At 39.0% G+C, this 16,328-nt stretch overlaps 1 protein-coding gene across 2 annotated transcripts in view; it reads right to left on the bottom strand.

The window, feature by feature from the left end:
- The window catches only part of LOC140457888 (protein O-mannosyl-transferase TMTC2-like), a 185,195-nt gene extending 169,190 nt beyond the window's left edge, over positions 1 to 16,005 (bottom strand). The window contains exon 1 of one of the 2 annotated variants that reach the window (XM_072551631.1): positions 15,988 to 16,005. Coding sequence is in view for 1 of the 2 variants with exons in the window: in XM_072551630.1 (XP_072407731.1) it covers positions 12,032 to 12,114 (83 nt within the window). In the remaining variant the exon portion in view is untranslated. Of the gene's footprint in view, positions 1 to 12,031; positions 12,437 to 15,987 lie in introns of those variants that run through there. The other variant, XM_072551630.1, reaches the window with a different exon arrangement.
- Between the last annotated feature and the right edge of the window lie 323 nt (positions 16,006 to 16,328).

Below are 16,328 nucleotides of genomic sequence, written 5' to 3'. Positions count from 1 at the left end.
TGTCTTTCCTCAGTAAAACCTGGTGGAACAGTCAAAGAAATCAGAACAGCTAAGTAGTCAAAGAATTATGGGATACTTTTAGCTCAGTTTCTCCCACTAATCTACCAATCCCCCACCCATCCCAAAGTTTACAATATCATCAACCTCAAATCTACCTACCCACTACCCAGTTGGTAGTATACAGTGAGCACTTGTAAAAATGTTTTTGAAAGGCTTGGACCTCAAAATGGACAGCCCACTCGAAAAACCAGTCTCTATCATTCACATGTTCATTATCTGGATTCCATATAATATGTTTTGATGCTGGTAAAATATCCATTCTTTCCTATCCAATGTAACAGAATACAATGCTCTAAGGGAATATTAGATTAATGCATAAAGGAGACAGAAGTAGAAGGATATGTTGTTTAAGTTTAAGAAAATGGAAGGGGCTCATGTGCAACATACAGGATAACATCAACTAGTTGGGCTGAATGGTCTACTTCTATGCTGTAAAATACGACATAGTGGTAGATGGGCAGTTGCAGGCTCCAAAATAATCCTAAAGTTACCTTAATTTTATTCAACCATCAAAATAAAACTTCCTGGCCAATTAACCATGATGGTGCAAGTTCTGCCAGATTGTGCAGGTGTGAGCTTTTTCCAACACCTTTAATCTTCTGCTTTCAAACTCCTTTGCCCTCATCCTTTTAACTGCATTACATTATAAATACAATGGGTATGAAATTAAATCAAGAACAATGCCTTCCATCCTAAGAATTTTCCTTTTGCCAACAAAACAAATATAATTTAATTTAGTTATTTCACTTAAAGGTATCCTATAAGTAGACATTTTATTTTCCTCTACTAATCACTTTTACTTCCATCACTGCACCCAGCATCACTCACATCAATAGGATTCCTTCTTAAATTCTGGTTTTACCCATGCCTAAATGAAAACCACAATATAGAAGATTGGAAATTTTAACTCTTGCCATCAGGTTGAATCACTTCACTTTGTTTTAACAAATTAAAGATGCATCAGGAGTTAATCGTGTGGAGAAACACAATTATACAATGAAACCATAGTGTGAACTACATTTAATTCCAGTTCGTTTGTGCTATGGTTGGGGGTTGCTTTAATTCAGTTGAGTGGATGGTTGATTTGTGAAGCAGTGTGATACCAACAACATGGGTTCAATCTCCACACCAGCTGAGGTTGCAATGAAGAACTCTCAACCTCTCCCCTCACCTTAGACATGGTGGCCCTCTGGTTAAATCACCACCAGTTGTGTCTCTCTAATGAGAGAGCAACCATATGATGACTTGATATGCAGTCAGCAACTGTAAAATGCAAAGCTGATAGGAACAAACACAATGCAAATTGCCGTGCAAGGTAATAATGAAGTTTAAAACTTTAATCATGCAAAGATTGCACCAATTTTCACTGTCAAGTTGTGAGCCTTAGCACTGTAAATTCTCTTCAATCATCATTCTTGTACAAATATATCGACAGTATAGAGCATTTCAAAACCTTTGTCACATCCCCATTGAAAGAGACAGAAAAGTGTTCTTTGACATTGTCAAATGTGCTAAAGTACACATAAGAAAGTCTGATTAACTTAGCCCTAACTTAGTTGTTCTCGTGCTTTGGGCAAATATTGGTGACCAAGAGCTCACATAAAATGGGATTTGAAAACATACAAATTTGGAGTAGGCATAGGCCATTTAGCTACTTGACCCTTCTCCACCATTCAATGACATCAAAGTTGATCTTCTACCTTAACCAACTCAATTAGGGCATCAGCTGTTGCTCAATTACCTCCAAGTCAAAATGTTGATGGTTTAATTCCCAACCAAAATTTGGACACAGAATTCAATTCAGTGTTGCTATACTGTTGGAGGTGTCTCTTGGTGGGCATAAAAGAACCACTGAAGTATATACCTGGTGTTCTGGGATAATAAATATTCATTACTTATCCCTCAAGCAACAACAGATTATCTGATCATCGTTGCTGTGTTGCATGCTGTGTACAAGCAGTCTACTCTATTTCCTACATTACAATAATGATTGTTCCTCAATGGTTGCAAAACAGTTTGGGATATTTGCCAACTTTGAAAGATGCTCTATAAGTGCAAGCCCATCTTTTCTTTGACCCTGCTGTCCCATTCTTGATTCACTTAATTCCCAAAACACAATCAATCTCCCCAAACTTGAATGTAGTTGATGACTGAGTATCCTTAAGCCTCTGCACTAGAGAGCCCCAAAGATTCGGAAACTTCATAGTCATCTCCTTAGCTCCACATCCCACTAAATGGTTGACCCCTTATCCTGAAAGTATGACAACTAATCCTAGACTCTCCAGCAGATGAGCTCTGACAAGCAGCAACACAGACGTACTATTAGGCTGTCCATGAATTTCACCACCCACAGTCAATAAAAAGGCTGTCTTTCAGAAGGTGCACCAATGTTAATATTACTGTAATGACTTCAGTTGAAATTTAACTGCAGAACCACATTCGTATCTGATTCCTCAGGATGCACTGGACCCAGAAGTGGACCTGAGCACCACACCCATCGATGTACTCAATACCCTGACTCCAACCATCACCTCAATAGTTGATGAATTCACATCTGAAAGTTATGGCCCTTCCCTCATTGAGAGTAAGGCCAAGTAAAAGGGGTTGGAAATGTCTGAATTGGTTTTAATTTGGAACTTGAGTGTTGAAAGCTAAAATATATGAAACAAAGGCCTGAAGCAGCCTGGGTTTTCTATTTGCAATTTCTTCCTATATGTAGCGCATTAGAACATAGAACATAGAACATAGAACAATACAGCACAGAACAGGCCCTTCGGCCCACGATGTTGTGCCGAACTTCTAACCTAGATTAAGCACCCATCCATGTACCTATCCAAATGCCGCTTAAAGGTCGCCAATGATTCTGACTCTACCACTCCCACGGGCAGCGCATTCCATGCCCCCACCACCATTATGATCGCTTAATATCACAACTTAAATTGATTTTTAGGATACCTCTACTAAATGAATAATTCTTTACTAAGTCCGTACAGAATAATCTATGGAACAAAAGCAGATGAGCCCATTTTAACGTTTTGTTTTCCAACTGGAGTTTATCTACCAGTTCCACCATTACTGGTCAAAGTGTGGAAGATGTTTAGCCTTCACATATTTCCTATTTCATTACTTCACAGAGGACTTTCTGTAGGTCTATTTGTAAAAGAAAGACATATTCATAAAAATTTGAGTTCAGGATCTCAGACACATTGAAGTATTTTATAGCAAATAAAGTATTTTTGAAAACTCATCAATTGTTGTAATGTTGGAGAATGGGCATCTAATTCCTGCACAGGAAAGGCACACAAACAGCAATATGATAGTGGCCAGATAACCTGTTCTTAGGTGCTTTTGAGAGATAAATATCATCCAGGACACTAGAGAAGACTTCCTATTCCATATCAAAATAATGATACAGGACATTTTACCCCTGCTGAAGAGGGCAAATGAGCTCATGTAAATGAGCTCCCAATCCACAGCAGACTGAAAGGGGATCCATTCCATGTCACTTTAGTAGTTTTACTGTGCCCTAAGAAAGAAGCAGTGCAAGAATGGACAAAATTAGAACATTTACACAGTACAGTAATAACATAATATGACAGAAACTTAGAAACCTCTTTTGAATATATCTGGGTCGCACTTAAACTAGGATTGCTCCAATCCAGCATTAACATCCTTAACTTTAAGACCCAATGAAAAATAGAAGTTGTCTGAATACAAGATGATTCTTGATCAAAAACACTACTGTCATGCCAAGTTCATTTTTATCAATAATTCACAGAAGCAAAATACTTTCCTTAACTACAAATGTGGCAGGTGTATAAATCACATCCTGTTCAATTAGATTTTAGAAAAAGCTTGTCCTCTTAACAAGTGGGCTTGAGGAGATAATCTATGATAGTGCAAGGATAATTGAGCTCAATAACCAATCATACACTCGATTTGATGAACATCAAGTTCTTTGGAGCACTACTGTGCTACTGTATCCCCATTACTCTGTTCCACTGTTTCAAAAGCAATTGCCAGTGGATTTTATTCCAGAATCCAAACAATCCACCTGGGAACATCAGTTAAAATCATTAGGTCTGTAAAGAACAGCTGAGAACAAGCAGTCTCTTTCCAGTTGTCTTCCTCTATACCTTGAGTGGAATAAATGGAAAAGGGTTGCTACAATACAATGACTGAATAAATCAAAGTTCCTTTTTGTTAGATAGATTCTGAGATTTTAAGTGGTGTTTTGGGGTAGCATTCACGTTTCCATCCATTGAATTACTGTCATTCAGTAAATTATATTCAGTTTGTATTATGGAGAATTCCAAATTTTTTACCAGTGTTTAGGGATTGCATTCCATGCATTTTTCCATGAAAAAACTGGCTACCAGTGGCCTTGGTTATAGTGAAAAAATTGGCTGTAGCTTTGTTGTAATGCTGTGTTGAAGTATACTTATATACTTCAACCAACCAAATTTTACTCAGGTTTTTAAAATCATTGTTTTCAAATCCAAACACGTGATACTGGAAGAGTCAAGAATAGAATTACACACATTTTGATTCAGATAATTGTTCCTTTGATGTGCCCAATAATAGATATCTTTCTAATTCATATAAATAAACATCGGGTCTGCAAATAGCTTAACAGAAAGGATTCTGAACACATAATTTGTTACATCCTGTCTTTTATCAGCCTTCCTAAATGATATTACTAAGCAGCTCTTAATACATGCGTGGTTCTCAATTAGTAATGTAACTATGAAAAAGACTTCTTGAGCTGTTTAATATGTTCTTCAATGGACTTTTCCTGCTGGAATTTCCAATTACTCTCACAAGTGATTGCTTAAAAAATATTTGGGCTAAAGAGATTGTTGAGCCCTTGCCTTAAGAAGTGAGATCTTAGTTAAAAACATCATATTGTCTACTTCTAAACAGATGTTAAAAGTAATTCCTAACTTAGAGGGAAGACAGACTAATGTGAGATGCATGACCATTTTTCTCACATATTTTGGAATTATCAAGAATTTACAATATACTAAATGGTTTGTTCAACCATAGAAGTTGCTTATTGGGCACAATAGCAAACAACAACTCTGGATTCATTACAGTTGATTAAGTATTAAATATCCCTAACCTCTCAAATTTTGCTCATCCTCTATTCAGTTGGGCAATTTTAAAAGGAAATGATGCACTGACTTTACTATTTATTTGCATTAAATATGAAGACATGTTGTCAATGTTTTAGCATGACTTCACTAGCATGTGGGAAACCAGAGAAGAAACAGCATCATAAACAGAAGGAAAATGAGAAAAATAACAAAATCTTTCTAATTATATCAAAATTTACTACTTGTATTAACACAGCTGACAGGAATGTTGATAAAGCACCCATCTAATTTCTGTAGGTGGCTGAAATGTTTGCTTCAAAGTACCAAGGTTACTACCAAGATGTCTGATCTAGAAGAAACATAACAAATCACTTAACATAAGCTTCCAAAAAACTATTGCTTGAGAATAACAAAATATTGCATTAGTACGCAATAATTCTCTGATGATTTGCTATATAGGTCACTAGAACAGACAGGAGTTTACATTGTCAGCTTGCTGATATTTTTAGCATATCCACATTTCCAGATTTCAACTTTAAATTTAACTGGGCGGCAATTAAATATGACAACTCTTTTAATTATAAAAAGAAATGTTGAGGTTTTGTGTTATCATAATACTCCCTTTTAGAAATGTTATCCTTTAATTCTTTTGTCAACAATTTCAATTACTGCAGATTAGCAAAGATCACATGGAATAAAATGCATCTGCAAATGACCAAGAATTATCTCGCTTTACACAACGCAAATGTCTTCACAATGTGGTGACCTAGCAATGATTGCATATTGGTATAGTTCAGAAGCCTACTTTTTCATCTGCAGCTCCATCTGAGCTCAGCCTTAAAACACTGACAATTAATCTGTATCACTGTTAGACTGTTGATAGACATCTCAATATATACTTCTAATTTAAAGTTGGCTTTGATACAAATTCATACAAATCAGATGGCCGTGTTGTTGAATCTGACCTGCTCTTCCATGCTAATCAAACTCTTAACTACAGCATGCAAACAGGTAGGCAGCTTGATACAACTCAATATATGCCCTGATTCAAAATGCTTGAATGATCGGATAAATTTCATAAAGTCTAATCTGAAAAGAATTCAATCTACCATGCCAGCAGTGCAAAAATACATCATTGAAAGCAAGAATTAAACGTTAAGGAATCATGAACAGTTTACTTGTTAACAAGGTGTTACCAAATAGTCTCTGAATAATCTTATTCAATGTAATTTTGAATAGACTTTTGAGAGGGGAATGTAAGTCTCTTAAACAGTTTCAAATAAAGCATTGTTCAAGTCTTGTGATTGTTACACAGCTAAATTATTATGTCTTGATTATATCCAAGAACTGAATTTATAATATATGTGATGGGAGTTAAACTTAGCGCCTAGATTTCAGAGATTGGAACTTTCAGCAGTATCTTGATTCAGAAATTAAGGATAGTTGTTGAGTATTGCAAGAAACAAACATTTACTCCATTATTTGAATGTCTTTCACAAGAAAGATTATAGGATATGCCCTTTTTGGGCAACAGCAGCAAGTTAACTGACTACCTCTAATTTGCAAGTCACAATATATTTAAAACATTGCCCACGGCATTATGTATAAATAAGGCTGTACAAACTTGAATACTTTGTGGCAAACAATAGCATTTTTGGAAGAGTTGGACTGTTATCAATTCAAGAGATGGGCACACGATTGATTGTTGTACAAGATTTGCACGCTTAATCCACAAATTGAGAGAGACTAGTTCTTCACACAAGGAAAATACTCTGAATAACTATCAAGAAGTTACAATTGAGGGCTTTAGGTTACAACACAAAGAGAATAAAGCTTAGGCATTTATCAATGCCAGTATACTATCAGTTCAGCATTGTTACAAAGGGTGTTGGATATATATCAATGTGAAAGCAGCAGTTTAATGCTCTCCAATCAGATTCCAGCCTGACTCTTGAGAACATTGAAAATCTAAGAGCAAGACAAGGACATCTGAGATTGGTTGGGCTACTCACAAGTTGTAATATAGCTTCAGTCCTCTAAAAATATGCCTAGGTTGGATTTTGAGGCAGTAATGAGAGCAAAACTGCTGGTATTTGCTGTAAACACTTCTCTGAAATTGAAGCAAATTTGCCCATGCACAGGGAAATGTAAATATCCAGAAGTTGACTTCACTGATTCAATACTTTCCCCTTGGATGTGCTGCTAAAGGCTATCTGAGACCACAATCAAGTAGTAATTACTGATTAAACTTTACCTTCTTAAGCTATCTGTCTCACAGTCAAAAAAAATTGAAAGTGATGCATCTTGTTGAAGAATCATAACTGGGGTTTTAACTGCATACTTAGTACATAATTATTCTGGAACAGTTCTGAAAACTATTATGAAAAGTGATTTATATATTTATGGAATGTCAGGTTTCTCCATTATGACATCAAACTTAATTTTCAAAAAGTTGTTCATGATATTTCAGTTACTACCATGATCGTGTGTTTATTTTTTCATGTATTTACTTTGCTCTTTATAAAGTCAGAATAGATTAGAAGACGCAGGAGCATGAATAGGCCATTTAGCCCATCAAGACTGCAAAATCATTCATTAAGATCATGGCTGAATTGTTTCTGATCTTGACTCCATTTTCTATGTATGACTTCATAACGCCAGAATTTCTTGTCTGAATCAACCAGTTATATATTCAATGATCCAGCCTCCACTGCTTTCTTAAGAAGACAAATCCCGAGACAATAAAATTTAGTCAAAAGTGAAAAAAAGTCAGTGTACTATACTTCCTAACACACTATCTATCAGACTACTTCAATGTCACTGTCTGCTTACCCTCCAAAATGACATCTCTATTGCTGATCATTTGGAAACCCCCTTGACTTTGCATTTGATTCCAATGAACATTGGGCAAGGAGCAATCTATTGTCACTAGTTTTTTTGTGTGGGCAGCTTTCCCTGAGGTCAGCAACAAGTGACATTGCTTCAACAGTGACTGTGAAATCCACACCATTCTGTCCATTGCATTACCTGTGTATAATTCAAATGTAGCCACTGCCTTCTACTGTCTCAGTGCATTAAAATAGCTGCCTGGAAACCAAAGCTCTGAGTATTTCCACAATGCTATTCTCCATGCTTGTCACAATGAACCCAAAAGAACAAATTGGTATGTATATTCAAAGATTCACAGCATGTAAAATTTGAAGACAATGTAACTTGTAATATGTAGCAGACCCAGAATTTCATTGTGATTCAATGAGTGCAAAGCTGCTTTGTCACTGATTTCAATGTGAGGCATAATGAAACGCAACTGATCGTATAACTTGAATATGCCAGATGCATATAACATTTTAGGAATAGTAGCTTCAATATAGTGCCATCCAAAATTCTGCGGTGGTAGTGGTGGTGGGGGGGGGGAGGGTGGTGAGGGGTGGGGAGAGGGTTGCCACTGTTCTGGGCAATACTTAAATCTTGTCAAACACTTGAAATAGAACATCTGGTGGCATTTAATTTTTTAACATTTATAAAACTAAACATAATAAGACTTGTATTTACATGGCATTTTTCACAATCACTGATATATCAAAGCACTTTGTAGTCAATAAAATGTTTTTGAAGTGCATTCACTGTTATAATGTAATAAACACAAATGCAAATTTGTGCATAATAAACTCATGGACAATGACCCGATCATCTTTTGTTTAAGCGTTGATTGAAGGATAAATATTAACTTAAAAACTGAAAAACACCCTGCTCTCTTTTACGATAATGCCATGAGACTATTCATATCTACCTAACAGGGACTCAGTTAAACACTTCATCTGGAAGATGGCACCTCAAACATTGCAGAATTCTCTCTGTGCTCAAATTCATGACTTTGACTTAACAGTATATCTTTGTTGTCAGCATATTGTACAATACTCATTTGTACAGCGAGACTACAGACCTTTTTTATATTCATTCACAAGATGAGGGCATCACTCACTCGGCCAGCATTTATTGCCCATCCCTAATTGTTACGTGTCAACCACATTGCTGTGGGTCTGGAGTCACATACCAGGCCAGGTAAGGATAGCAGTTTCCTTCCCTAAAGGACATTAGTGACACCAGAATGGTTTTTTTCCTGACAATCAATAATGGATTCATGGTCATCATTAGGCTCTCAATTTCAGATGCTTATTGAATTCAAATTCCACCATCTGCCTTGGTAGGATTTGAACCCAGCTCCCCAGAACATTACCTCGGTCTCTGGACTAACAGTCCAGCAGTAATCCCTAGGCCATTGTCTCACCCAATGTAAATTAAAGCATTTTTCTCCAACGTTCACCTTTTGAATCATAGGACTAAATTACTATCATAAATTAATCGAGAACTTAACACTTCATTGATATGTTGTCAAGTGCATTCATTTTATATGAAATCAGGTATTACTCTGATGTAAGAGATTATCTTTTGAAATATGAAATATTATTTAACCAGAGAATTGTGGTGAAATATTCACAGTGCTGCATAAGATATGACCACTCACCTCTTTCACTTTCACATGCAAGTTGGCAATGCCCATTAAAAGCTCCATAACAATAAAACTAAAGTTCAAGGTTTATTACAACAGTCTACCTTTACTGGAAAACAGTCTGTAGTCTGGCTGTACAAATGAGTATCATACAATATACCAATTACAAAGGTCTACTGTTAAGTCGAAGTCATAAATTTGAGAACAGACTTGAAGCAATTATAATATATCATATTCACTTTTTTCATAATGTTTGACAGGTCTGTTGAATGTCAGCTCGAGGACAATATTCTATTTACAAATTACTTACGCGGCTTCCATAGTCTGAAAAACTATTCTCTACACTTTCCCTTGACTGTTAGATGAACACTGTTGACCTAAATTACCTAACGAAAATTATAGCTCCCACCCCCCCAACTTAAAAAGAGAACTCCTCAGGAGGTATCTGATTACCTGAATTGAACTGTCATCTTTATAAAACTTCCGAAAATAGTTACAGAAAACAAGTCAGTTAATTTTTAGTCCAAACTTCCAGTGCCCGACCTTCCCTACTGTTTATTCAAAACAATATTCAGCAGGAGGTACTGACAGCAAAAGCTTAAGTGACAAAACGTCATGGTCCTGAAATGACTCCATGGGATACCGGCTAACAAACACTTAACTGCCGCTTTGAAATTCTTCTTTCTGCTATTTCAGTGGAACCGTCAACCCATTTGGTTTTAAATGAGTTATTGTAAAAAGGGTAAATTTATTCCAAACCCATCAATGTCGCCAATACAACAGCAGAGAGTGAACATTAAAGTGATATGTCAGGATCCCACGCAGTAGTTCCCGGGCCCATATTTTTGCACCTTGTCTTCAAAATGCTGAGAGTTTGGCGAAAGGCCAGTCACTCTCCTGGTATATGAACTCTCTCTCTCTCACACACACACACACACACACAACCCACCACCCTTCCCCAGCGCCGGCGACTGGGGTGAGTCCATTCTATGGGGTTATACTGAACTGTTGTCTTCAAACACACGTGCTTATTGTACTTGGCGAAGTTCAGGCCAACTCCCGAGCTGACATTTCTGTTCTTTCTATTTGACCTCTGTCGGACTACAGTGCATCAAGCAGGTCCTGCTGGTTTATTACCTAATTTGAAGAAATTCCCCATTGTTTGGAACTGTCGAACGGTTGACCATAGATACATACTGGTCATTTCAATTTCTAATCACTCAAGATGTGCCTCTATCCTCAGAGGAGACGGTCACACTGTTTTGACAATAATGGGTTTCTTTGGCTTATTTATTCTATTACTCGACGTGATAAAACGAGCCTATCAAAGTCCACAGAATTTTAGTGTAAACTCCCTGACCATCATTTTCTTTGTAAAAAGAATGGTTGAGCTTATATCTGAGCAGCTCACTGTAAACAAACGCCAACACGCTGCTGCCCGGAGCTGCCTGCATCGCTCGCTGTTGGCAATGGTTTCACTTTTGTCAGTTCCATACCCAGTGATTCTCTCTCTCTCTCTTTCTCAGACGAATCCTCTAAAAAACTGAAGCACGGGAAAATATCCCCACTTGACTAAATATCGGTTCTTTTCCCCCGTTTAAGGAACATTGCAGCACCAACCTCACAAGAGTCGCCTGATGAGAGCTGATCAAGCCAATGTACCGTCAGGTCTAGGTCGGTTTAATTTCAATAGAGCGTGAAAACCCTAGACACTGAAGTTTACCCACGCGTGATTGTTTCACATATATCCCAATTAGGCAACCACTAAATGGTAATCAGATTAAGTCACCGGAAACTGAATTCAACTCAAGATTCACAATAGTGGGGACGCTTTTAATCAATTTCCAACAATACTGCGGTTTCCCCCAATGGAACACCAGCAAAACTGTTAGGTTTAAACAAGGCTTCACAGTTTCTTAGACAACACAACTGACGCCTTGCTTACCAGGTCACATCACTTTCAAAAAATAAATGCATTTAAATGGAAATTATTTCTCTTTTAAATTTGTCAAACAATTTCGGCAAGTGTGCGGATTTCCGTCATCATAGTGAATGCAAAAATGTAAAGGAGGATTCTCTACTCGGAGCCAGTGCAGTTTGACTCCTAACCGGGTGACAGGGATGGGCCATCTTTATCTTATCGCTCTCCCCACCTCCCCAGCCGCCCCCCTGCCCTGATTTCACAGCTTCACTGGAACGGCATCTGCAGACTCTCGGGACTCAGCCGAGAGTTTTCTCCTCAACCTAGGTCTCATTCCCCTTCCCTGGGAGATTCAGACCAGGAGAGCGTGAACTGTCCCGGCCCAGGCTGGCGGCAGTTTTTCAAGTGATCAGTCAGAAAGTATGAAGAGAGAACAATACCTACCTGTCATCGTAACAGAAGTCAGCACGCAGTGTGTTCAGATATAGGGCAAGAGCAACCGCGCTGCACACACATTCAGAAATCATGTCTACTTCAGTATCGCATCGATTCCTCTGTTCACCTCGCTGGCATAGATCCGCATCCTCGGGCTGTTTATATATATATATATATATAGCTGTTGTTTTGCTTTTCCTCTTCCTTTGGCCCCCCTTTTTTAAGTCTGTAACCTCACAGCAGACCGCAAGGTGCTGCTGGTGGCCCCGGGACGTAGACTCGCTGTGCAATCGGTCCGCTACATTTAGCAATCCGCTTTTTCATATGTGTGTGTGGATATAAATATATAAAGGCTGCAGACAGTGAATGAGTGTGTGTGTGTGTGTGTTGCTGCTTGTAGGAGCGGAGCCGCGTGTGGGGACCCCCGCAGGCAATAGGGCGCATGCGTATAGCCCCGCCCCCTCCTGCCCCTCCTCCCGCCCCTGTCAGTTTCATTTCAGTTTCAGACAGGCAGCTCCGCTGCAGTTTCTGCTCCGTCCTGACTCTCTGTGCTACTGTCACTCAGCAACACTGCACCTGCACCGTGTGCATTAGCTCCGAGGTGGGGGGGAAAAATATCCCTTCCTCTCCAGTATGGAACTGCAGCGCTTTAACCTGCCAAAGGGTCTATTCTCTAAGTAAGATGCGACAACGTGAGATTCAGGCCATGCCCCAGCGTTAACTCTTGATGCGATGCTGTCGAGGAGAGTTAGCGATTCTCCGCTCATTCTGCTTTTGCAAGGACACGCTTCCCTGGACCATCAATGATTTGCAGTTGATGAATGGCCCCAACTGTCAGCCGCAGTTCAGCACACGTCAGCATCTGCGACCTGATTCTTCGAGGGTGTCTCTTTGCAGACTTCCGTCTGTCGTGTGCACTGAACAAGATTAAACCTGATTATTAACTGAATAACTGAGCCCGATATGATTAAAATAAGCATCAAAAGGAAGTTTATGAACGTACCCTGAACATACTTAGGCAGTATCAGGTTAAAACAAATGGCTAGGTGGTTTGTCACAGTTAAAGCAGAAAATGTGGGACTTGACACATAATCTCTGCTGCTCTCTTCTTGGAGTTAGTCAGAATTGCAGATCTAGAGCTGTGGGCTGAAGTTTTCATCAATATAAAGAAATTGTAAGGCGGTTAGGAATATAGGAATACATCGATGTAGAAGTCAGGTTAGGCCATTTAGCCCTTTGAGGTAGCTCCAATATTCAATAAGATTATGACAGATCTGGTTGTGATGTCAATCTCATTTTCCTGCCTACCCTACCCACAGCCCACACTCCTTTGTCAATCAAAAACCTCTGTCTCGAGTAAATTCAATAGTACAGCCTTCACCACTTTCCGGGAAAGAGAACTTCGCACGCACACTATCAACACTCAGAGAAGAAAATCTCCTCCTTTCCATCTGAAAGAGAGATTCATTTTTAAACTGTGTCTCCAAGTCCTAGTCTCCCCCACTGGAGTAAACATCCTCCCAGGATCAATAAAGTCACTTCTCATTCTTCTGAACAATGGATACAGGCCCAGCCTCAGAGGATAATCGTTTCACCCCAGGAACCAGGCCAGTCAGCCTTCTTGGAATTACTTTTTATTTACATTTTCTTTATAAATATGCATACAACTCTGCTAAGAGAACGCATCGCCCAATTTGCAAGCACGAGCCAGAAATGTCGACACCAACACTAACAGATGGTAACAGACAACGAAAGTGGAATAACAAATTGGGATTGTGTATCCTAAATCCGAACATGAACCCTGTCTCCCATGTATTTTTTCCCCCCAAGGTACCGTTTTTGTAATGTTCCACATTCATGATAGGGGCAACTCGAACCTTTAGCCCCGGGAAGGACACTCCCACTGTACCATAACACTCCATTGGTGTGCATGTAGATTCAGCGAGATATTGTTTTCCGAATGCTCATATAAGTATATTCACATTTATTGGTCATATACTTAATTCTAACATTCCAACTCACTGTCTTAATCATAAACATTAGAACTCATCCATTATAAAACGCAATATTTTTCATCAGTTAGTGAACGGTCACTAACTGGAAGGTTAATTCTTATTCTCTCACTTCTGATGCGGGCAGACGTGTTGAGTTTTGCTAGAAGCTTCTCTTATTTTATTTTCGATCCCTATCATTCGCAAAATTGTTCTTTTCTATCAGTTCTGCGACAGTAGGAAACGTAAAGTCACTATTGCCCTACTGGATCATAGGGCTGCTCTCCCACTAGAGAGTGACAGGGATGACTGATAGCGATTGAATCTGACGGTTACCATGCCGCAGGTGAGGGGAGAATTCTTCCTGGTGAGCTCATCCAATGTAGGAATTGAACCCACGGTGTTGGCCTTAATCCACATCACAAACCAGCTAGGTAAAAACAATAACCGCAGATGCTGGAAACCAAATTCTGGATTAGTGGGTGCTGGAAGAGCACAGCAGTTCAGGCAGCATCCAACGAGCAGCGAAATCGACGTTTCGGGCAAAAGCCCTTCATCAGGAATAAAGGCAGTGAGCCTGAAGCGTGGAGAGATTTCGCTACTCGTTGGATGTTGCCTGAACTGCTGTGCTCTTCCAGCACCCACTAATCCAGAATCACAAACCAGCTGTCCAGCCAACTGCAGTAACGGAATCCCTTAATACAATGTCCTCAGGAAGTGTCTGCAAAGAAAGCAAGTAATGTGCTGGAGCTGCTTAGCATATGGAGCAGCATCTATGGAGAAAAATACTTGGAAACGTCTCAGACTTGCAATATTCGACGTATTTTTCCCCGTCATTCAAAGTTTACTAAGACGCTTCGGTGGATTGACTCCGAAGTCATAATGAGAAATCATTCTGGTGGTGCCTAAGGATTACATGTCACACACACAAATTACACCTGCTCTACCCTATACAACCCAGCAACGAGGTGTTGGGATACATCTTTCTTATGTTCTCCTTTGGGATTACTTAAAAGACTAATGGTTCTCGCCTGCTGACCATTCCTAACTCCGGAATTAAAACTTCAAAGGGTTTTTTTTTAAACTACGCAAACATTTCCCCTTCCTGGTCCCTTTCTTAACTGACGGGTGAACTGTGAGAAACATTAGGAATGCATGCTAACCGAGGATCTGCGTGTGTGTTAAACATCAGGAAAGCATCAAAAACAGGAAATAACAAAGGAAACAGACAATCTTTCAGAATGTGTGTTTGCTTTTTCTTGAACATCCTATCTTGGTGTGGTTTAGGGATATTTCTAGTCATTCTCCTCGAACTGTTGCGCGCCTTCACTCAGTGGAGCACATTGTGAAGCGCTGGCTTGTGGCTGAACTTCAATCGAACAATAACTGGCCTGAAGGAAGAAAGAACACCAGAAGTTACAGCTCTGAGTTTGCTTCCCTCGGTTTATTCAGTCAGTTTTTTTTTGCCTTTCTGCGATAGTTTGCTCCACACTAAGACTTGAATCGGCTTTGCCCTCTAGCGGCGGTTTACCTCCATTTGTTTTCCAAAGCGCTGTACCGTATCCTTTTTTCAGAACATTGATATTCAGTACCAGAAACCTCCAACAAATCCACTTATTTCACTTAGCAAATGATTCGATTTCATTATGATTTTAATTCAGTATTAGAGCCCTAGCTAAAGGATTAGGCACCCAGTTTTAGTCTTTTTTTGATAAAATGAAACTAACAAAGTTTAATTTTCATATACTACTTTTTCAAAGTTTTGCTTTAATCCATTCATAAATGTTGTTTATCCGTTCAGTTGTTATTCAATTTCTGTTGCAGTAATTCCAGAACAGAATCCGTTATCATATAATTCTTCCCAAGTGATATAAACAACATACAATATACTTTCTAAACTTTGGTAAATTATCCAAATGGCCACTGGTCATATAAATATTTTCAGTTAACTTAGTTAGGCATGTTCTAACTCACCTCTGGGCCAGGTGTGACTTGAATGCGGACCTTTTAACCGAGAGATCGGGACCACACCACTGTGCCACAAGAACCCCCAATTTTTATGCATACTGGACATTGATTGTCAACAGCTTCCAGACTATGGAAGGCATCACAGCTGGAATCCATCATGTCATCAAACAACAGCCGCACATCTGGATCTTCCAGTAGAAGCCACTGTATCGCTATTTGACAGAACACTATCACGGTTCATCTTTTTCTGACCCACACACACAAAAAGATGAGTCCAATTAAGGAGCAGTCCTGATCTTGTCTGAATTAATTCGGGACATGTCAGGAACTGAATCTGACTTGTGATA

Source organism: Chiloscyllium punctatum, chromosome 32 (assembly GCF_047496795.1).
Source record: "Chiloscyllium punctatum isolate Juve2018m chromosome 32, sChiPun1.3, whole genome shotgun sequence".
NCBI lineage: Eukaryota > Metazoa > Chordata > Chondrichthyes > Orectolobiformes > Hemiscylliidae > Chiloscyllium > Chiloscyllium punctatum.
Note: the sequence above shows the minus strand (reverse complement) of the source record. Positions and strands in the feature narration are given on the sequence as shown.